The sequence below is a fragment of the Erinaceus europaeus genome, chromosome 12, assembly GCF_950295315.1.
Source record: "Erinaceus europaeus chromosome 12, mEriEur2.1, whole genome shotgun sequence".
Taxonomy (NCBI): domain Eukaryota; kingdom Metazoa; phylum Chordata; class Mammalia; order Eulipotyphla; family Erinaceidae; genus Erinaceus; species Erinaceus europaeus.
Genome location: NC_080173.1, coordinates 64,708,042 through 64,730,962, shown reverse-complemented (window position 1 = coordinate 64,730,962; position 22,921 = coordinate 64,708,042). Strand labels below are relative to the sequence as shown.

At 42.4% G+C, this 22,921-nt stretch overlaps 1 protein-coding gene across 1 annotated transcript in view; it reads right to left on the bottom strand.

Annotated features, from left to right (window-relative positions):
- Positions 1 to 22,921, bottom strand: part of PPM1E (protein phosphatase, Mg2+/Mn2+ dependent 1E) — a 199,061-nt gene that overhangs the window by 6,093 nt on the left and 170,047 nt on the right. Inside the window, exons 4-6 of the mRNA XM_060203846.1 lie at positions 19,295 to 19,483; positions 14,752 to 14,895; positions 14,415 to 14,508 (exon numbers count right to left, since the gene is read on the bottom strand). Of these exons, the coding sequence (XP_060059829.1) occupies positions 14,415 to 14,508; positions 14,752 to 14,895; positions 19,295 to 19,483 (427 nt within the window). The remainder of the gene's footprint in view (positions 1 to 14,414; positions 14,509 to 14,751; positions 14,896 to 19,294; positions 19,484 to 22,921) is intronic.

Below are 22,921 nucleotides of genomic sequence, written 5' to 3'. Positions count from 1 at the left end.
CTTCTCTCCGTCCTATCAAATAAACTAGAAAGAAAAAAAGTCAGCCTCATCTTCAGACAGTTGAATGCGCATCTCTTGGCTCCCAGTCCAGTATGCTTTCTGGTTTTGTGTGTGTGCGTTTTGTTTTTAATGCTGCCTATAACATCTGGAAAATAGTTTTTTAAATATGACCAGTTCTTTCTCATCTTCTGAGGTTCTGAAGCTATCATATTCTTGCTTGCTTTATATGACTCTCATCTCCCTTTTGTTTTTATTGCTATTATAAATTATTAATTTATAGTTATTATTATTGCTATTATTATAAATAGTGCTATTATAAATTCTTAACTTAGAAACAACTGAGAAACCCCAAGACTGCCGGACATTTTCATTTCATTTTTCTCTCCCGCTTAGCTCATCAACTTAAAAAATGGCATTTGAGCTGGACTTTGAAGGTGAAGTTAGATGCTGTCACCAAGCAATGGATCCTCAGTTGCAAGAACACAGCATTAGTAAAGGCAGAGGAGCAACTCTTAGGTAATGATAGGAGTGTATAGGAATCTGGGGAACCAGCATAATGGTTTACAAATGACCTTCATACCTGAGGTTCTGAGGTCCTAGGTTCAACCTCCAAAACCACTATAAACCAGAGCTGAGCAGTGCTCTGGTCTGTCTGTGTTCTCTCTCTCTCTCTCTCTCTCTCTCTTTTTAAACCAGAGCACTGTTCAGCTCTGGCTTATGGTGGTGTGGGGGATTGAACCTGGGATTTACTTGATGGAGCCACAGGCATGAGAGTCTTTTATCTCTCTCTTCCCCCATTTAAAAAGAATTATGGGAGTCGGGCGGTAGTGCAGCAGGTTAAGCACACGTGGCACAAGGCGTAAGGATCTTGATTCAAGCCCCCAGCTCCCCATTTGCAGGGGGGTCGCTTCACAAACAGTGAAGCAGGTCTGCAGGTGTCTTATCTTGCCCACTCTGTCTTCCCCTCTTCTCTCCATTCCTCTCTGTCCTGTCCAACAACAACGACATCAATAACAATGAAAAACAAGGGCAACAAAAGGAAAAAATAAGTAAATAAAAATTTTTTTCCTCCAGGGTTATTACGGGGTTATTAAGGCCATTTTTCCCCCTTTTGTTGCCCTTGTTGTTGTAGCCTCATTGTGGTTATTATCATTGCCATTGTTGATGTTGTTCGTTGTTGGATAGGACAGAGAGAAATGGAGAGAGGAGGGGAAGACAAAGAGGGGGAGAGAAAGATAAGACACCTGCAGACCTGCTTCACCACCTGTAAAGCGACTCCCCTGCAGGTGGGGAGCTGGGGGCTCGAACCGGGATCCTTACACTGGTCCCTGCGCCTTGCGCCACATGTGCTTAACCCACTGCACCACCGCCCAACCCCCAAGTAAATAAATTTAAATATATATATATAGGTGGCCTGGTGGTAGTGCACTGGGTTAAACACACATAGTGCAAAGTGCAAGGACCCATGCAAGGATCCTAGTTCAAGCCCCTGGCTCCCCACCTGCAGGGGGAGGTTGTTTCACAAGTGGAGAAACAAATCTGCAGGTGCCTTTCTCTCCCCATCTCTGTCTTCCCCTCCTCTCTCAATTTCTCTCTGTCCTATCCAACAATAACAATGACAGCAACAATAACGGAAAAAATAGCTGCCTGGAGCAGTGGATTCATATTTAGTGCAGGCACTGAGCCACAGCGATAACCCTGAAGGCAAAAAAATAAAATTAAAATATGGGGCTTGAAGTAGAAACTGGAACCGCAGGTCAAGATTAAACTAGATTTCTTTCTTTTTCATTTTATTTATTTTTGATAGACACTGGGAGGAGGTAGAGAGGGAGAGAAGCAGATACCTACATCATTTTTGCACCCTTCATAAAGTTTTCCCCTGCAAGTGGGGCTGGGGGCTTAAATCCAGGTCCTTGCACACTGTAATGTGTGCACCTAACCAACTGTGCCGCCACCCAGCCCTATTTAGGCTTATCTTCTTAGGACTGAGATGATCACTGATGATGCATTTTGGAACTCTGACATGCACTGTTGTAATTTTCAGATCTTTTGTCTTAATAAGTTTCAAGGAGAGAGCCTACCACAAGGGTCTTTAGCTAATTGGGTAGCCAAATAGCTTGTCATTGTTTGGCTTCTACTATAATACCTATCAGTGTGCGCCTGTGTGTAGACCTAGACATAAACATACGTACGTGTGTGTGTGTGTGTGTGTGTGTGTGTGTGTGTGTAGTATATATTATCAAGATATATTCATTTAATATATACATAAAAACACTGTTGAGGGGCCTGGCAATGGCACAGCTGGTAGAGCATACATGTGACGACCATGTGTGAAGACCCAAGTTCAATCCCCCAGCCCCCTACCTGCAGGAGAGAAGCTTCACAAGCAGTGGAGCAGTGATGCAGGTTCCCCCCACCCCAACTCCCTCATTTTCTGTCTATTAAAAAAAAAAAGCCACCAGGATCAGTGAAGTAGGCACCCAGCCCCAGTTATAACCCTGGTGGAAAAAGAAAAAAAGCCAACTATTGACCAGTAATTTCTAGAAAAGGTAAGGATTCAACTCATCAGTAGTTTAAATAGTAACAGCTTTAATTTACAAAATGCTTTACATCTATAAAGTAGTGTTATATAAGTTAATGGCTAAGGACAATAGCACTGGAATCAGACCATCTGGGTTCAAATCTCTTTTTGTTACCTACAAAGTTTCATTAGTTATTATCCTTTCTGTTCCACTAAAACTGAGCTTTTTGACTAGGGAAAGAGTGAAGGTAAAATATTTGCTGAAGTGATGTGGCTATATCCTCACTGTTTATGACATCTGTTACAGGTTCTCTCTCCTATTCAGTAAAATTTCTCTCCAACATTCTACTTCCTGTTTAATGCTCACATAGCTCCCAAAGCTCAATAGGAACCTTATGACCGACTTTGTTAGAACTTGTGTTGGATCCACGTCCTGACCAGCAGATTGCATGATGGGATAACCTCAACAACAGATAGTTAACTTAATAGAATGACCTAGATCAGTTTGCCTAAGAGGTAAGAATCTAGTTAGTTTTTTCCTTACTATAACCAAAACCATTTTCCTCAAGAATGCTTTTGATTTGTTCTACTTCCTTTCTTTACTTACTAGGACACTGTCAGTAGCATGATAATTTGTTAAGCTTCCAATCATGGGGCTCAGTGGCCTCCACCAATCCCCTTTACAATTTCTCCATCCTTAATCCTACCTGACTGGATCATCATTATTTTTCTGAATACCAGCTCTAAAAATAAATGTGATCTGAGTCATACTGTTCCCAAAAAACTTGTTTTAGTGCTTCAATTACAAGGCTACTGCAACTGTTTGGAACAGAAAATACAAAGATTTGCACAGAGAAAATGCTGCCAAAATTCTGGCTTTTACCTGCTTCACTGTTGGATGTTAGATTCATGACATTTCGCCCCCAAATTTGGTAGGAGGGTATGATTATCCATTTCATGGTAGCAATGGCAACATCCTTTTGTCTTCAACCTCCCCTCTCCATATACTAGGAAACATGCCTCTGTCAACTTCAGATCATAATTCCCAAGGACTCAAGGGGAAAAGCAGTTGAAAAGTTTTTCATTTTTTAAAACTAAGTGCCATTTATTTTCTAAGTAGATTTGAACTTTATTCAGAAGTCGTTTTTTCTTTTCTTTCTTTTGATAGAGACATAGAAAATGAAAGGGAATGGGGAGATAGGGGGAGAGAGGGGTGGGGGTAGATGGCATAATGGTTATTTATGCAAAGAGGCTCAAGCCTGAGGCACCAAAATCCCAGGTTTAATCCCCTGCACCACCATAAGCCAGAGTTGAGCAGTGCTCAGGTTAAAAAAAGAAAAGAGGGAGACAGCACTACTTGTGAAGCTTCCCCTCTCCTGCAGGTGCGGACCAGGAGCTTGAAACCGGGTCCTTGTACATGGTGATGTGTGTGTTTGACCACTGCCTGACCCCAAGAGTCTTAGTTTTTTAGTTTCCATTCAGCTCCCTATTTTATTCCGTCAGCTTTCCTGCATTTCTCAGCTTCCTCCGTGCTTTTCTTTCTTTCTTTTTTTTTTTTCCTCCAGGGTTATTGCTGGGCTCGGTGCCTGCACCATGAATCCACTGCTCCTGGAGGCCATTTTTCCCCCTTTTTGTTGCCCTAGTTGTTGCAGCCTCGTTGCGGTTATTATTGTCATTGTTATCGTTGCTTTGTTGTTGGATAGGACAGAGAGAAATGGAGAGAGGAGGGGAAGACAGAGAGGGGGAGAGAAAGATAGACACCTGCAGACCTGCTTCACCACCCGTGAAGCCACTCCCCTGCAGGTGGGGAGCCGGGGGCTCGAACCGGGATCCTTACTCTGGTCCCTGCGCTTTGCGCCACATGCGCTTAACCCACTGCGCCACCGCCCGACCCCTTTTCTTTCTTTCTTTCTTTCTTTCTCTCTCTCTCTCTCTCTCTGTCTCTCTCTCTCTCTCTCTCTCTCTCTCTCTCTCTTTCTTTCTTTCTTTCTCTCTTTCTTTACTGAGAATCACTAAAGCATCACCCTGGCACATGGGAAGATCTGTGGGCAGATCTCAGGGCTTCATGCTTGAGTTTCCAGTGTTTTATCCACTGTGTCACCTGGCTGCTGCCTTGGTTGTTTGTTTTTGTGTTTGCTGATTCTCTGGCTTTGCCACCAGGGTTATCTCTGGGTCTCCATGCCTGCAGGACTACACCTTCTTTCTCAGTGGCTATTTTTGTTTCCTTTTGCTTTCTTGACAAAGGATGAGAAATACAGACAGGGGTGGGAGGTGGGAGGAGAGGGAGGGAGAAGGAGAGACAGCTGCAGCACTGCCTCACCTTTAATGAAGCTTCCCCCTTGTAGGTGGACCCAAGGTTTGAGCCCAGGCCCGCACACATAGTCGCATATACTCAACCAGGTGCACCAGCACCCAGCCCCCAGCTCCCTCTGCCAATCAAGCTGCTGATCTTCGTAAAGGGCCTAATTTCCTAGTCAAAAGAAAATTAAGCTTATCACGCCTGAGTATCTTAATCCTGCTGCCATTTTTCCCCCTCACCAGGCTTATTACTGGGGTTTAGTGCCACTTTGGGGGGGAGGTAGGGGGGGCTCAGATAGACAGCGAGAGACTTCAAAAGTAGAAAGGGAGAGAAAATGCGAGCACCATTCCACAGTTTCTGAAGCTTTCTTCCCTACAGGCAGTCCCGTATAGTACCTGGAGACTCGAACACAAGTCCTCAAACATGGTGGTAACTTGTGCACTCTACCAGGTGAGCCATCTCCCCCTCGTCCCCATTCGTTTTTTTGTTTACTTTCTGTTACCGGAGCACTGTTCAGCTCTGGTTTCTGCTAGTGCGGTGGATTGGACCTGGGACTTTGGAGCCTAGGGCATGAGAGTCTCTGTGCATAACAATAATGCTATCTACCCCCCATTTTTTTAAATCTAGAGATTAACCCATATTTTCTACCATTGTCTTCTAGTGAAAGAGTCCTTTTCTTCTCAGAGATAACCTGTGCTGCCTCTTTAAGACGCTGGCTTACACACTCTCCATCTTCAATTTCTTTTATGCTACAAGTGCTCTGATCTAAAATCTCACCCTAAAAAATGAATGACCCTTGGGAGCCAGGCGGTAGCGCAGCGGGCTAAGCGCATGTGGCGCAAAGCACAAGGACCGGCATAAGGATCCCGGTTCGAGCCCCCGGCTCCCCACCTGCAGGAGAGTCACTTCATAAGCAGTAAAGCAGGTCTGCAGGTGTCTTTCTCTCTCTCTCTCTATCCCTCCTCTCTCCATTTCTCTCTGTCCTATTCAACATGGACGACATCAATACCAACAACAATAGTAACTACAACGATAAAAACAAGGGCAACAAAAATGGAATAAGTAAATAAATATTTAAGAAAAACTGAAACGACCTTTTTCCAAATCAATTTATCCTTGAAGACCCCACACTGTTGCCCTTTACCTCCAAATTGCTCAAGAAGCTAGGTCTACACAGGCTTAGTTACACCTTTGTTACACCTCACTTCCCCATCACCTGACTGTTTGCTGGTTTTCCTTCCCTAGTAATACAGAATATTTCTCTCAAATGCCACTAATTTCTGGTTTCAAAATTAGAGGGGGAGGTTGAGGAAAGTGGCTTAGTGGAAGAGTACATGTCTTGCAGGCGTAAGACTTTGGATATGATTCCCTGCACCACATTTTAAAAAGAAAAAGTAGGGGGTCGGGCAGTAGCGCAGAGGGTTAAGTGCAGATGGTGTGAACCACAAGGACCGGTGTAAGGATCCTGGTTTGAGCCCCTGGCTCTCCACCTGCAGAGGAGTCGCTTCGCAAGTGGTGAAGCAGCTCTGCAGTTGTCTTTCTCTCCCCCACTCTCCATTTCTCTCCTATCCAACAACAATAGCAGAACAACAATAACAAGTGCAACAAAATGGGAAAAAATGGCCGCCTGAAGCAGTGGATTCGTAGTGCAGGCACCAAGCCCCAGCGATAACCCTGGCGGCAAAAAAAAAAAAAAAAAAAAAGTTAAAATGGAATACCCATCAAAAATAGTGGAGCCTTGCTCTGGTCTCTCATACACAAAAAGCCCATCTCCTTTTTTTCTTTTTTTCCCTCATCTTACTTGACTTGTGTATCTCTTGCCCCCCTCCTTTTTTAAAAATTACCACCAGAGTTGTGGCTTCACCACTTGTGAAGTTTACCCCCTGCAGGTGGAGACCAGTGGCTTGAATGCTGTCCTTGTGCATGGTAATATGTACTTACCAGGGTGTCACAGCCAGGGACAGAGAAACCAGAGCACAACTCCGGTACCTGCAGGACCAGTGACTGAACTCAGAAACTTAGGCAGTCAAATCCGGTGCTCTACCAGAAAGGCCATTTCTCAGACTGCTACTTGTTAACTCTTATTCATATTATTCATAGGAATCTTCTTTCTCTAGTGTTTGTGATGCTTCACTTCTTTTTTTTTCATGATTTCAGTCTTTTTTTTTTAAGATTTTATTTATTGATTAATGAGAAAGATAGGAAGAAAGAGAGGGAGGGAACCAGACACTCTGGTACATGTGCTGCTAAGGACTGAACTCTGGACCTCCTGTTTGAGAGTCCAGTGCTTTTTCTACTGTGCCATGGACCTCATGACACTTCACTTTTTTTTTTAATATTTATTTATTCCCTTTTGTTGCTCTTGTTTTATTGTTGTAGTTATTACTGTTGTTGTTATTGATGTCGTCGTTGTTGGATAAGACAGAAATCAAGAGAGATGGGGAAGACAGAGGGGGAGAAAAAGATAGACACCTGCAGACCTGTTTTACCGCTTGTGAAGTGACTCCCCTGCAGGTGGGGAGCTGGGGGCTCGAACCGGGATTGTTAGGCCAGTCCTTGCACTTTGTGCTACCTGCGCTTAACCCGTTGTGCTACTGCCCAACTCCTAGTGGGCCTAGACTTCTAATAAATCCCCATCTCCACCCTCGTTGGTCACTTCCATCAGCAATGTCAGCATAAGCTCTCTGTGGGCTTCTTCATGACCTTGCTCTCACTATGAACTACCAATGTAAGGATTGCCCCTCTCTCCAAAGAGAATCTGGTCATTCTGTTCTGCCACTTGAGGAATACTGGTCCTGAAATGAGTGCAGCTTAGACTGCTCCCAGCTGTGACCATGGCTTGGAGCATTGGTTGACAGGGACTCAGAGGTTACACAGGCTCCTGTGCTAAATATGAGTATACATGGGACCTGGGTCAGAGGGATGGGGTAAACGGTTAATTGCACTTATGTATTTTCTTCAAGTTTGGGAGCTACTCTCTGCCCTGATCCAGCTTTCTAGTCCCATTCTAGTCCCATTCTCAATTCTTGACACCATCTTCCCAGATAATATATATTCTTAATTTTTAAAGAATATTTTTATTTATTTATTATAATAGAGACAAATTGGGAGAGGCAAAGGAGATATGGAGAGAGACAGAAAGACACCTGCAGCCCTGCTTCACCACTCATGACACTTTTCCCTTGTAGGTGGGGACCAGGGGCTTGAACCTGGTTCCTTGTGCACTGTAATGTGTACACTTAACCAGCTGTGCACTGCCTGGCCGCCTAGATAATATTTTTAGTCCACCTGCAGGTTAGCTATCAAGCTCTAGCAAAAATTACTGAAGTCATGGGCCCCTGGGAACATACCTAAAATAGACTTCTTTTCACCTTAAAATCCCTATTCCTATTTGCTCTATTCCTACTTTTTGGTTCCTGTTTATTAAGCATTTTGTTCTGCTTTCTATCTTACTGCCTTTTAGCCACCAAATTGCAGATGCTACTCTGACTTCATCCTGAACTCACTGGACAGACGACCTCACCAATTTATATCCTCCCTCTGTATCTCATTTTGGCTGTCTTCATCTCTGTTACAAATTGTGTATCAGTTGGTTGGGCGGTAGCACAACAGGTTAAGCAAAGCACAAGGACCGGTGTAAGGATCCCAGTTCGAGCCCCCGGCTCCCCATCTGCAGGGGAGTTGCTTCACAGGTGGTGAAGCAGGTCTGCAGGTGTCTATCTTTCTCTCCCTCTCTCTGTCTTCCCTTCTGCTCTTGATTTCTCTGTCCTATCCAACAACAACATCAATGGCAACAATAACAATAATGGCAATAACAAGGGCAACAAAAAGGGAAAAAATGGCCTCCAGGAGCAGTGGATTCATGGTGCAGGCACCGACTGCCAGAGATAACCCTGGAGGCAAAAAAAAAAAAAAAAAAGAAAAAAGGGGAAAAAAATGTTTATCAACAGATTCTTGAATCACCTACCTAGGCTTCCAACTCTAGACCGCTCTTCTATTTGTTTCTTTGTTTGTTTGTTTTGCTTCCAGGGTTGTCACTGGGGCTCAGTGCCTGGACTAAGAATCCACTGTTCCTGGGGGCCATTTTTTTCCCCTCCTCATTTTATTGGATAGGAAAGAGAGAAATTGAGAGAGGAGGGGAAGAGGGGGAGAGAAAGACAGACACCTGCACACCTGTTTCACTGCTTGGAAGTGACACCCTGCAGATGGGGAGCCAGGGCCTTGAACTTTGTACTGTGTACGCTTAACCCAGTGTGCCACCCCCCAACCCCTATAGACCGATCTTCTGTACTATCCTCACAAAATTTTTTGCATAAACATGAGCCTAATCACATGTCCCCTCTGCTTATTCACATGATGAAATTCACACTATACGCTGGCTTCCGACAGACACTTATGCATTTGTACTCCTATCTATAATCTTCTTCCCTAAACACTTAATTCCACTATCTGAACAAAAGGCACTGTCTCTGCAAGGCCTGCCTTAACATCTCTTACGACACTTATTCAAGGACATTCTTCACCTGCTTTAGTTGCCTCTCGTGTGGTATTTTTAGAAGTAAGAAAAGGCAAGTATCCTTTGGTAAAGTTAGTTCTATATAAAGCATTAAAGACACCTCTCAATACTTCGACAGAGATGACATGATTAAAAAGAGGTGTTTGGTGGCTGTCAAAAATAATTCTGTATCCGGGTCTATTTTAGAAATGAGAATATTCCCCTTCTGGGCCTTACTCCAAAGTTCCTGATATCTCCCCTCAGCCTAAGGTGAAACAGCTTAATTTTTCAGGAAGTAGCTGCAGAATCTTTGTGTTCTCTCTCTCTCCCTCTCAGCCTTCTGCTGCTCACATTTGGGCCACTTCACAGCTTGCCAGCAGCTTCCCAAAGAGTGGGAGGAATTCACATCAGTGGTGAAACTGAATCCTTTGAAGTTTTAATGTTCTGAATTTTTTTTATAATGATAAGCTAAATCTGAGCATTAGATGTGAATCCTATTCATCATGTTATCCCTGTATAAGGCTAATTCACTACTTTAGGAAGTAGGAATTAAAAACCATAATACATAGCTCACCTGGTAGAGTATACACATTATCATGCACAAGGAGCTGGGTATGAGCCCCCAGCCACCACATGTGAGCAGCTGCATAGGGGAAAGCTTTAGAAGTGGTGTCACACTGCTTCAGTGTTTCCTCTCTCTCTCTCTCTCCTCCCTTCATTCCCTCTATCTCTGTCTCTTACCTTTCAGCTAAAAGAAAAAGAAAAAGAAAAAAAATGGTATTTGGCACCAAGTTACAGATGCTACCATGACTCCATCCCGACTTCTCTGGGTAGATGACCTCACCAGTGTGTCCTGGGTCTTTGCATCTCCAGAGCTCTGGTCCACTAGGGAAAGACAGAAACAGGCTGGAGGTATGGATCGACCTGCCAACACTCATGCTTAGTAAAGAAACAGTTACAGAAGCCAGAACTCCTACCTTTTGCATCCCCAAAACAACCTTGATCCAAACTCCCAGTGGGGGAGAAGTGATAGGATGAAGATAAGAGGGCTCTGCACTCCAGCTCCATCAGCACCCAGAGAGAGAAGGAAAAGGAGAGGGACATATGGAGGTAGCTATGATGTCACAAGTGGCTTGGAGGGGAAGATTGAATCAGGAGAAAAAGGGGGCAACTATGTATAAATGTGGACAGATAATTGTAGAGATGATGGCTGGCCCATGTCTACAACCTTAAGGGAACCGTAGTTGATTGTAGTGGAGAGACTGAAGATTCAGAACTGTGGTGGTGGGAATGGTGTGGACTTAAACCCCTGTTGACATATAATTTTGTAAAACAAACGAATAAAAAATAGAAAACTTAAAAAAAAAAAAAGTGTCTGGGAGTAGAAAAGTCATGTAGACACTGAACCCCAGTAATAACCCTGATGGCAAAGAAACAAACAAAAAGAAGACAGAGAAGGAGAAAAAGAAGAAAAGGGAGAAAGGGAAAAGATAGCACATTGATGTTTTCCTCATTTTTTTCTTTTTTGCCTCCAGGGTCATCGCTGGGGCTTGGTGCCTGCACAACAAATCCACTGCTCCTGGAGGCCATTTTTCCCCTTTTGTTGCCCTTGTTATTTATTGTTGTTATTGGTGTCGTCATCATTGTTGGACAGGACAGAGAAATCGAGAGAGGACAGAAAGACAGGGAGATAAGACACTACAGACCTGCTTCACCGTTTGTGAAGTGCCCCCCTCCCTGCAGATGGGGAGCCGGGGGCTCAAACCAGAACCAGGATCCTTACACCATATGCACTTAACCTGCTGTGCTACCGCCTGGCCCCCTGATCTGTTCTTTTTAAAAATAAAGATAAATCATGAAAGTCTAAAATAAATCAAGTACCAAAGGAAAAATAAGAGGAAACACTACCACTCAATTATTTGAATTTACACTCTGGCTATTGTATTTATACTTAATCTGTATATCGTTAAGTTTTAGACAGTGTCTCATTATTTTTATAATTTTTATTTATAAAATGGAAACATTGACAAAACCATAGTTTAGACAGTTTTATTGACTTTCCTTCTTCTTTTAAAAAGCTTAGGTCTCAGGAAGATAAGTTTTTTTTTTTTAAGTATAAGCTAATTTTTGAATTTTATTTATTTTAATGAGAGAGATACAGAAAGAGAAAAAGAAAGAGGGGACCAAGTGGTGGTGTACCTGGTTGGGCACACACATTAACAGTATACAAGGACCCAGGTCTGAGCCCCTGGTATAACCATTATGCTATCTACTCCTGCCCTTTTTCTCTTCCTCTCTATCTCCCACTGCCTTCTTGATTTCTTGGTCTCTGTCCATCTCCATCTCCCTCTCCCTCCTTCTCCCCATCTCCCTCTCCCTCTCCCTCTTTCTCTCTTGCCTCCAGGGTTATTGCTGGGCTCAGTGCCTACACTATGAATCCTCTGCTCCTGGCGGCCATTTTCCCCATTTTTTATTGGATAAGACAGAGAGAAATTGAGAAGGGAGGGGAGATAGAAAGGGATAGAGACAGACACTTGCAGACCTGCTTCACTGCTTGTGAAGTGACCCCCCTGTAGGTGGGGAGCTGTGGGCTGGAACCAAGATCCTTGTGTGGGTCCTTGCACTTCATATTATAAGTGCTTAACCCAGTGTGCTACCACCCAGCCCCCTGATTTCTGGCTCTCTCTAGTCAATAAATAAAGATAATAAAAAAAATTAAAAACAAAAAATAAATAAATAAAAATAAAAAATTAAAAACAAAAAATAAATAAAAATTAAAAACAAAAACAAAAAAGAAAGAACAGAACACCACTCAGCTCTGCTTTATGGTGGTGCTGGGAATTGAATCTGGGTCTGCAGAAACTCAGGCATAAAAGTCTTTTGCAGAACCATTATGCTGCCTCCCACCTCTGAGAACAGGTTATTGGAAACACCAGGTATATTTGTATTTCACACATAAAATATAGTTCATCTAGAAAGCACAATATTTTCCTATGAATTTATCATTCCTTTGCCATTTTAGAATTCATTGAGAAATTGTTTTTGGAAATATTTATTTGCTGGGGGGGGGCAAGATATGGCACTAGGATACCACCCTGGCACAGGATGCCAGGGATTAAACCTGAGAATCCACACTTGAGAGCTCAAGGATTTATTCACTGAACCACATTCCAGGTCCTCATTTTTATAAAAAAAAAAAAAAAAAAATTAAGATTTAAATGGGGTAAATTATGGAGGCTGGAAAGGAGGCATCTTCCAAGCCCTGGAAAGTACAAATTTAAGGTAACTGTGGTGCAAAATGGTATGAAATAAGGATCATTGTGGTCTTCAGTCTCTCTCTCTCTCTCTTTTTTTTTTTTTTTGGATCACTGGTTTTAAGCACATCTATAAATCAAAAATTAAATATTTCCTTTTTAAAATTATTATTATTATTATTTAATTTCAGAGAGAGATAGTGAGAAAAAAAAAAGTGAGAAAAAGACCAGATCACTGCTCAGTCTGACTTATGGTGGTACAGGAGATTGAACCTGGGACATTTCATGCCTGGGACTGAGCCTAAGGCATGAAAGGGCCATGCAGGGGGCCAGGCAGTAGCTCAGTGGGTTAAGGGCACATGACTTGAAGGTCAAGGATCAGCGTAGGGATCCCGGTTTCAGTCCCCGGCTCCTCACCTGCAGAGGGGTTGCTTCATAGGGAGGTGTCTATCTTTCTCTCCCCCCTCTGCCTTCCCCTCCTCTCTCGATTTCTCTCTGTCCTATCCAGCAACAGCAACAACTATAACAATAATAGAACAACAACAACAAGGGCAACAAAATGGAAAAGTGGCCTCCATAGCAATGGATTCATAGTGTAGGTACTGAGCCCCAGCGATAACCCTGGAGGCAAAAAAAGAAAGAAAATTTTTTTGCATAGCCATTATACTATCTCCCTAGCCCCAAATGTTGCTTTTTTTTTTTAACTTTCATTAAATTTATTATCATTATTTATTTATTGGATAGAAACCGCCAGAAGCCGAGAGGGATGGGGAGACAGAGAGGGAGAGAGACAGAGAGACAACTGCAGCACTGCTTCACCACTCACAAAACTTTCCCCCTGCAGGTGGGGACCAGAGGCTTGAACCCGGGTCATTGCACACTATAACGTGTGCTCAACCAAGTGCACCTCCACCTGGCCCCTAAATGTTGCTTTTAAACATAAGATAGAAACAGCAAGTTCTGTCTATAAATGTTATTCCCTTTTAGTAATAGAATTTATGTATATAAATGGATAGGTTAATAACCAAGAGAGGCATAATGAAATGTTTGGGTTTTTATTATTATTAGTGATTGAATAATGATTACCATGATTATAAGATAACAGGGATACAGTTCCCACCACCAGAGTTCCATGTCCCATCCCCTCTACTGGAAGTTTCCCTATTCTTTTTTTTTTTTAAAGATTTAATTTATTTATTAATGATAAATGTAGGAGAAGAAAGAACCAGACATCACTCTGGTACATGGACTGCTGGGGATCAAACTCGGGACCTCATGCTTGAGAATCCAATGCTTTATCCACTGCACCACCTCCCGGACCACACAACTTCCCTATTCTTTATTACTCTGGGAGTATGGGCAGATGTTAGAAGCACTGGGCAATAAACCCTAGGCCCTTAATACCACACTGAGTGGCCTCCGATGGCCAGTTTCTTCATTATTTTAGACAGTCAAAGAGGAAAAAAGAGACCTTCAGTACCATAACTCCCCACCACCCAAGGTGCTCCCATGTGATGTTAGGGCTCTAACCCAAAGCCAATGGCATGGAAAGGCCCATGCTCTACTGGGTAACTTAATTCTAGGCCCCCCAGTTGCTACTGTAAACAATAATAGGCACTCTGATAACAGTCATCACAGGTATATTGTAGGCTTTGGACTCTCAAGCAGGAGGTCCTCAGTTCGATCCCGGCAGCACATGTGCCACAGTGATGTCTGGTTCTTTCTCTCTCCTCCTATCTCTCTCATTAATAAATAAAATCTTTTAAAAAAATAAAAGAATTAAAGTCAGACAGTAGGCTAGAAGAAGATAGTTTGGAGAAACAAGAATTAATCGGTTTTTCCTACCAATGGCTCTGGAGACCGATAGACTTCCATTCACCCTCCAGGCACCAAACCAGACTACGCAGCCTCCAAGGGCCTCAATTCGCTGCTTTTCATCCTAAACAGCAAAGCAACAGAAGGAAGCAAAAAACTGGATTCAGGGTTTATTCATGTACGTTTAACAGTAAACAAAAGGTATAATACTCATAAGCTTCCCAGTAAGGTTCTCTTTATTTTTTCTTTAGAAGGTAGGCATGGTTGCTAAGGTAATAGTGATATTTATAATAATTAAGTGAGTCTTGATTAATAACTAGAAAACTGCCTTTGTATCATGTACCCTAGTAGAATAAACCATACTTACCTCTCTGTCTGGTTTGTGTGGTTTCATTAGTTCAACAGCTTGGCCCTTTCTCACAAGCATAACCTGGGAATCACCCACCCAGGCCACATGGAGCATGTTGCCTCTGATAAAAGTCACCACTCCTGTGGTCCCACATCTTAAGCTCTGAAAATAATTTAAATAAGACTACAGTCAATAAAAATCAACAGACATCAGATTTTCATGGGAAGTGATTTATAGTTAATACAAACTTTTTAGTTAGGAGCTAGACTGTTAAAAACTCGATTCCATAATTAGCAGCAATTCTTGTCACTCAATGCGTTTATGTGTATTATTATTTTTATTATTATCATCATTCATTGCCACCAGCGTTATCACTGGGGCTTGGTGCCTGCACAACAAAACCTCCACACCCAGTGCCCATTTCTTTCTTCTTTCTTTTCTTCTTCTTGTTTCATTTGATAGGACAGTAATTGAGGAAGGGGGAGATAGGGAAAGAGAGCGCGAGAGAGACAGACAGACCTGCAGCACTGTTTCACTGCTTATGAAGCTTCCCCCTACAAGTGGGGATCAGCAATTTTAACTGAGTCCTTGTGCATGGTACTCAGCCATGCCTGCCACTGCTGAACCCCAAGTATATTATGTATTTATGTGCACACTTAAACGTAGCTCCATATGATCTGTGATAAGTGAGGCAGGGCTGACTATTAATTTCATCTTATAAACAGTTAAGATAACTGTTTCTTTTGCATTGCTAAGTGCACTAACTCAATTCTTAAGAGTTGAGCTTTCAGTTTCTGATCTGTCCTGTTACTGACCCATTGTGTTCAGGGGGAAAGTCCTAGTATTACAAAATAGCCTATAAAACCAAATGCTCCTATACTTCAAGATATTAAGCTAGGAGTAAGGCAAGAATGCATTGTGTAGGGTGTTAAGATGCTTAAACCTTTTTTTAAAAATGGCATTTTCTACAATTCTTGGGCCTTTTTTTTTTTTTTTTTAAACTTTTTCATTTAGAAAGAGCCAGAGAGAAAGCTGGAAAGAGGGGGTAGATAGCATAATGGTTATGCAAAGAGACTCTCATGCCTGAGGCTCCGAAGTCCCAGGTTTAATCCCCCCACACCACCATAAGCCAGAGCTGAGCAGTGCTCTGGTAAAAAAAAAAAAAAAAAAAAAATGGGGGAGGGGGTAGGGCAGTGGGTTAAGCCCACATGGCGCAAAGAGCAAGGACCAGCATAAGGATCCTGGTTCAAGCCCTTAGCTCCCCACCTGCAGGGGAGTCACTTCACAGGCGGTGAAGCAGGTCTGCAGGTGTCTGTCTTTCTCTCCCCCTCTCTGTCTTCCCTTCCTCTCTCCATTTCTTTCTGTCCTACCCAACAACAATGACACCAATAACAACAATAATAACCACAACAATGATAAAGCAACCAGGGCAACAAAAGGGGAAAAAATGGCCTCCAGGAGCAGTGGATTCGTGGTGCAGGCACCGAGCCCCAGCAATAACCCTGGAGAAAAAAGGAAGAAAAAAGAAGGCTGGAAAGAGTAGTCAAAACTTCTTTCAGTTTGGTGGAGGCGGGGCTTCACCCTGGATCATACACAGTTTTAGGGCCTCTGCTTTGTAACATCACATAAAAAGCTAACCGCCTAGAGGTTAGAAAAAGGCTCATCCTGTAGAGCACAAACTTTTTCAGTTGAGGACCTTGCTCAAGCCCTCAGCCACCACATGGGAGCACCATGGAGTGCGCTCAGGGCTGGGGTGAAAGCATCATGGTTATGCAAAAGGCTCATGCCTGAGGCTCCGTGGCCCCAGGTTCAGTCCCCAGCACCACCATAAGCCAGAGCTGAGCAGTGCTCTGGTCTGTCTCTCTCTGCATCTTTGTTCATCTCTCTTTCTCTCATGGAAATAAAATACTCCCCCCATTTTTCATAAATAAAATACATTTTAAAAGAAATATTTTTTTTAAAGCAGTGGAACATGGCTATGTTGTCTCCTTGCTCTGTCTCTCCTTCTCTAAAGATTTTTTAAAAGTCTGCTTGAGGCTAGAAGCCCTACTGGAAACTTGGGAGGGGGGACTTGGGGGCTGAAGGGGGACTAACAGCCTGGAATTTCACTGCTATAGCTCCTATCACCAACTTATTTAAAGCTCTTGATACTACTATGCTAAAATGACATCTCATTTGACATGAGTCACCACCAAATGAGCATGACTTTCTGTTACCAAGGACTTGGCCTAAATTAGAACCAATGCGTCAAGGGTGGTAAAAGGTCCCTTGTATCCAATAAGAAAAACAACTTCACATTTTCCCTATATAGGGAAAGTTTGTTATAAATCCTCACCCACCAATAAAATGTCTTCCCACACAGACTTCAAAAACTCAGCCCCCTTGAACACATGATAAAGACACTCTGGTGCTTATGCCCTGGAGAGAACAGGAGGCAGGACTACTTCACAACAGGAATAGCTCCTTTCTTCCCAGCAATGAGCAACACATGGGAGCACAAGAGGGGAAAAAAGTAACTGCTGAGACAAACCTAAATTATTCAAGAGACTACTGGCAAGACTGAGAGACTAGGCTCACTGGCAAAACAAGGAAGTGAACACGGTAAAAGCAATAGACACAATAATTCTGAGGACACAGAAGAAAGGAGGTAAAGCAGAAGATTAAGACAGAGAGACTCTTGGTTTCAAATTAGTAATGACAGAGCACCTCTCGGGTTTTGTTTTCAATTAGAATGTCGACAGCAGCCATTAAGGCAGAGCCTATCAATGCTAGCCTGTAAGAGACTGGGAAGTTCTGAGGTCAAGAATTCTGTTTTCCAGTTCCAAATCTTTGCAGATTTGCATATTAGTATAAACCTGGATTAGAGAGACAGACTATTTCCTTTTTTTAAATTTTTTTAAAAATTACCTTTTTTTTTTTATTGGATAGAGACAGCCAGAAATCAAGAGGGAAGGGAGTAGGTCAGAGAGGGAGAGAGACAGACACCTTCAGCACTGCTTTCCCCCTGCAGGTGGGGCCCAGGGGCTCAAACCTGGGTCCTTGTGCATTGTAACATGTGCGCTCGACCAGGTGCACCACCACCCAGCCCCCAGACTATTTCTTTCCTTGATATCACATAGTTCGTATTGCTTCATTAAGTCCAAGGTCTACCATTGCTAGACAACACAACTAGCAATAGTAGACCGGAGAAAAGGATTTGATAACTACCCTGTTTTAAGTCCACTTTCTGTCTTTGTAATTCTTTACTTTAGAAACTCAAAAGTTACTCTTTTGACCCTCAACTAGAAAAAAAATGAATATAGAAAACTATAGTTAATTATGTACCAGTGCCAAGAATAATAATTAAAATTACTTTTAGATCTTAATGTAGAAACTCCATCATTGGCTCAGAGTAAAAATATTAGGTTTGATTAACCCTAGCAAAAGAGGACTTGAGCTTTGGCTTTTCTTTCAGATAAGAAAAAAATACAAGGATCATCTGAGGATTTGCAAACCACATTTATGAAAGTAACCCCTCCTCCTCCTCCTCCTCCTTCTTTTTCTTCTTCTCCTTCTTCTTTTCCTTCTCCTCCTCCTCCTTCTTCTCTTTCTCCTTCTCCTTCTTCTCTTCCTTCTTCTACCTCCTTCTCCTCTTCTATCTTTTTCTCCTTCTAGATTATTGTTTTACTTACTAAATCCCGATCTTGTTAGCAAGAGTCTGTTGAGAGAGATGGCCCTGACAGGCAGTGGTGAACAAGACACGATGATGGCAAAGAACTTAAGCTGGAGGCTCATGAGAATGTTTTGCAGGTATCTGAGGGAGATGAGAATTTCTACCCATGTGTCTACAACTGCACTGTAATCCCTAACCTTCCAGTAAAGTTAAAAAAACAACAACTCATCTGTGCATATGTATGTGTGTATATACAGACATATCCTGGTAATTTTTTTCCACCAGGGTTATCGCTGGGGCTCAGTGCCTGCACAATGATTTCACCACTCCTGGTGGTTAGATTTTTTTTTCTTTCTTTTTTTCTTTTCTTATAGAGACAGAGAAAAATAGAGGATGGAGGGAGAAAGAGAAACACCTGCAGCACTGTACAGCTCATGAAGCCTCCCCCCATCCCACAGGTGGAAGCAGGGGCTTGCACCCCGATTCTTGGGCATGGTAACGTGTGTTCTCTACTGGATGTGCCACCACCCCTAGCTTGGTGATTTCTTTTGTACAGAACATCCTAGTACCGTTTCTAAAACCGCAACAGCAGACTGAGGAGAGATACCATAGCAGTTGTCCAGAGGTCTAGAATGTGAGAGGTCCCAGATTCAATCATCAGCACCACGAGTAGCCTCAGCTGAGAGGTACTCTGGTTAACACACACACACAGACACACGCACGCACGCACGCACATACGCACACAGGCACTCTCTCTCTCACTCCAGAATCCAATATTGTGGGTCAAGAATAGAATCTAGAAGATAACTTCCAATACTGTTTACCCAGAAAGAGAAATCAAAATCAAAATCACAGGCTAAGTTATACTCAGCACACCGACAGCCTGGCATCGCTAGGGAGATGGCGTACCTCCCTTGCTGCTTTCTGCACAAAGCGCTCGTCAGTGACCCGGAATGCCCGGCACAGGGCCTCAGCAGGATCATGGGGAAACATCTCCTGGCGCACTAAGTTCACGTGCAGGTGAATGGAGGCATATATGGCAGCATCCACTCCCCCGTGACCATCAAACACTGCAAAGTAAGCTTGTTCTTCCTGGTCCTGTCAAGAGAAACAGATGCAGTTAAGGGAGTTAGCATGATTCAAATGTGCCAATCCCAGGCACTGCTGACCATCCTCCTCCACTATATGTCATGCAGATAATGAGACTAAATGTTTCCCCTTCCTGGCATGCCTGGTCAGCTTCTAAAATACCTGCATTTAGGGCATCTGTGTTTACACACCAGAACACTGGTACACATCACATCCAATTAGATCAGGCTAGCAAGCCCTTCTCTCTGTGAAAGTTGTGCTGTGGAAACCGCCTACATTTATTGCTTTACAATTCTTACAAGTTGAATGAGGGAGGGGAAAGAGGTGGCAAAAACTGTTCTGCATTGAGACTTATTTTTTTAATGGAAGCATCAGTATATTTCAGTAATACAACTAGGAAGAGAATGGGAGCTATTTGGCTTCCTAGCACATGTCCAGTTATGTTAGGTATTTAAAGGACACAGACATGAAAACATGCATATATTTCTAAATTACAATATCACCTTCATAAGTCATTCATGGCCATACTGAATTCTCACCATAAATAACCTACAATCTAAACTGGTTGCTCAAACTGTAATCACATCAGATTTCCAAAAGTCTACTGACCACTTTACCTTGTTCTAGTATCCAAATTTGAGCTTCTTTTAGTTCCTTCTCTACCCACTGCTTGAAGTTCTAAGTTAATTATCAGGGGAGGGTCTTCTAAACTTGTACTTTATCTTGATAAAGGACACCTAATTACAAGAAACATTTAAACCATTAAATAGTTTGCTCTTTATCTTCATTTCAAGTGTTCTTAGATCTGGCTCGTTTAGGACACTTGCAAGTCATTGAACAGTATTAGGCAACAGTATGTAATAGTTGTTATTTGCAAGTTGTTTGTTTTTACTTCTTTGACTTTAGGCTCTAGGATGAATCCAGGTACTGTCACTGAATCTTAAGTAAGTCATACAGATTTCTAGCACTTGTTTTTCAGCTGTTAGGTACGTTTCTATTTCTTTCCTAGGAATTTGAAAGGTCTGCTGTTTAAACAAAAGCTATAATTGTACTTTGCCAAAGTTCTTTTTTTTTTGCCTCCAGGGTTTTCGCTGTGGCTTGGTGCCTGCACTGCACTACGAATCCACTGCTTGGAGGCCATTTTCCCCATTTTGTTGCCCTTGTTGTTATTGTTGTTAGATAGGACAGAGAGAAATGGAGAGAGGAAGGGAAACACAGAAAATGGGAGGAGACAGACACCTGCAGACCTGCTTCACTGCCTGTGAAATGACCCTCCCTGCAGGTGGGGAGCCGGGAGTTCAAACCCATCCTTGTGCAGGTCCTTGCACTTCATGCCATGTGCATTTAACTCACTACACTACCACCTGGCCCCCACCCATGTTCTCTTTAATGAGAACAGTACCTTTACAAGAAAAAAAAAAGTATATATATGTTCATAGAAGAAGGCTATTATACCTAAATATTATGAAACCTATAATACAGAGATTATGAGTTAACTTGGTAATTTAATGAACTAAAATAATCTGTAACACCATTGAGGATTAGCTGGTTAAACAGAACTATTTAAAAAAAAAAAGTTGTGACGTACAATTTCTACCTAACATGTAGAATGAGAACTACTAAAGCAGTATTTCTTTTAAAATAACTCAATTGACAGGATAATAAAATTAAACAACAACATGTCCACACATTTTAATCAATCAATTAATGTTTAGATAAAGGAGAAGATGTGATGCTGGCAGTTGAACTGAGGATCTCATGCCTGAGAGTCCAGCTCTTCATCCATTGAGTCACCTCCCAGGTCCCATCCATGCCGTTTTTACATAAGCTCATTTAGGATCATCACAAATAGGAAGAGGAAAATAACACTTTTATGGAGGTCTATTGACATAACAGTATGACATTGGTGGGAAGACCCCTAAGTAATGTAGCATCATCAGGGAATAAGGGCCTGCGTGGTGACACACACATTACCATGTGCAAGGACATAGATTCAAGCCTCTAGTCCCCGCCTGTGTGGGAGAATCTTCATGAGTAGTGAGGCAGTGCTACAGGTCTATCTATCTCTCTCTTCCTTTTCAGTTTCTGTTTCTAGAAGGAAAACCACGAGGAGAAAAGAAAAGAAGAGAAAGGAAGGAAGGAAGAAAGGGAGGAAGAAGAAAGGAAAGAAAAAAAAAAAAAGGCTGCCAGGAACAGTGGATTCGTCCTGCAGGCACTGAGCTTCAGTGATAGTCCTAGTGGCAATGAAGAAAAAAAAAGAAAGAAAGAAAGAAAGGAAGGAAGGGAGACAAGTGGATTTCATTTAAAAATGTGTAAATTGTAGCCTAGAAGGTGTCACAGTGGTAGAGTTCTCAATGTGGAGGCTTGATGTCGAGTCATCCTCCAACACTGCATATGCCAGAGTGATGTTCTGATATCCCTCATTCATAAAAATAAATACAAATAAATCTTAGGGAAAAAATGTAGTGGGTGGCCAGGGAAATAGCTCAACTGGTAGAGTATCAGATTGCATGCTTGATTGTTTCTGGTTTAATTCCTGGCACTATATGTACCAGAACGGTTCTCTGGCTTCTCTCTCTCTCTTTAATATTTATTTATTTATTATCAGATAGAGACAGGGATGCATTGGATCGACCTTCTCGTGGTGCATCCCGTGAGTACCCATTCATTGGGGAAACTGACGATCCTTCCTAGCCGACTGAATCCACATGGATCCCAGTCACTTTCAAAGCCAGCAACAAGCAGCTCCTGACAGCTTTCAACCTGACGCTGTTGACTGGCTACGGAAGAAGGGCAAACGCTAGAAGAAGATAGAGACAGAGAAAACTTGAGAGGGGAGGGGGAAAGAGACAGAGTGACACCTGTAGCCCTACTTTACCACTCATGAAGCTTTCCACTGCAGGTGGGGACCAGGGGCTTGAACCCACATCCTTGCACACTGTAGTGTGTGCACTTAACCAGGTGCACCACCACCAAATATGACATATAAATATGTCCCTATGTAAAATTATGATGCTACTTTACAAAAAAAAAAAGATGTTATATTCCACTTTTTTGTAATTTTTAATTTTTATTTTTAAAAATATTTTTATTTTTACTTATTGGATAAAGACAGCCAGAAAATCGAGAGGGTAGAGGGAGATAGAGAGGAAGAGAGACAGAGACACCTGCAGCACTGCTTTGCCACTTGTGAAGCATTCTTCTTGCAGGGGACCGGAAGATTGAACCTGGCTCCTTGAGCACTGTAACACATGCACTCAACCAGGTGTGCCACCACTCAGCTCCTTTTGTCATTTTTAAATATGATTGGCATTTATTTGATGTCATTAAGTTAAATGAGTCGAAGACATTTTAAATATATGTAACAGATTTTTATGAGTCTGATAGTTATGCCTATGTGTAATGATATATAATTTCTAATTTATTAATATAAAGCATAAAATTTAT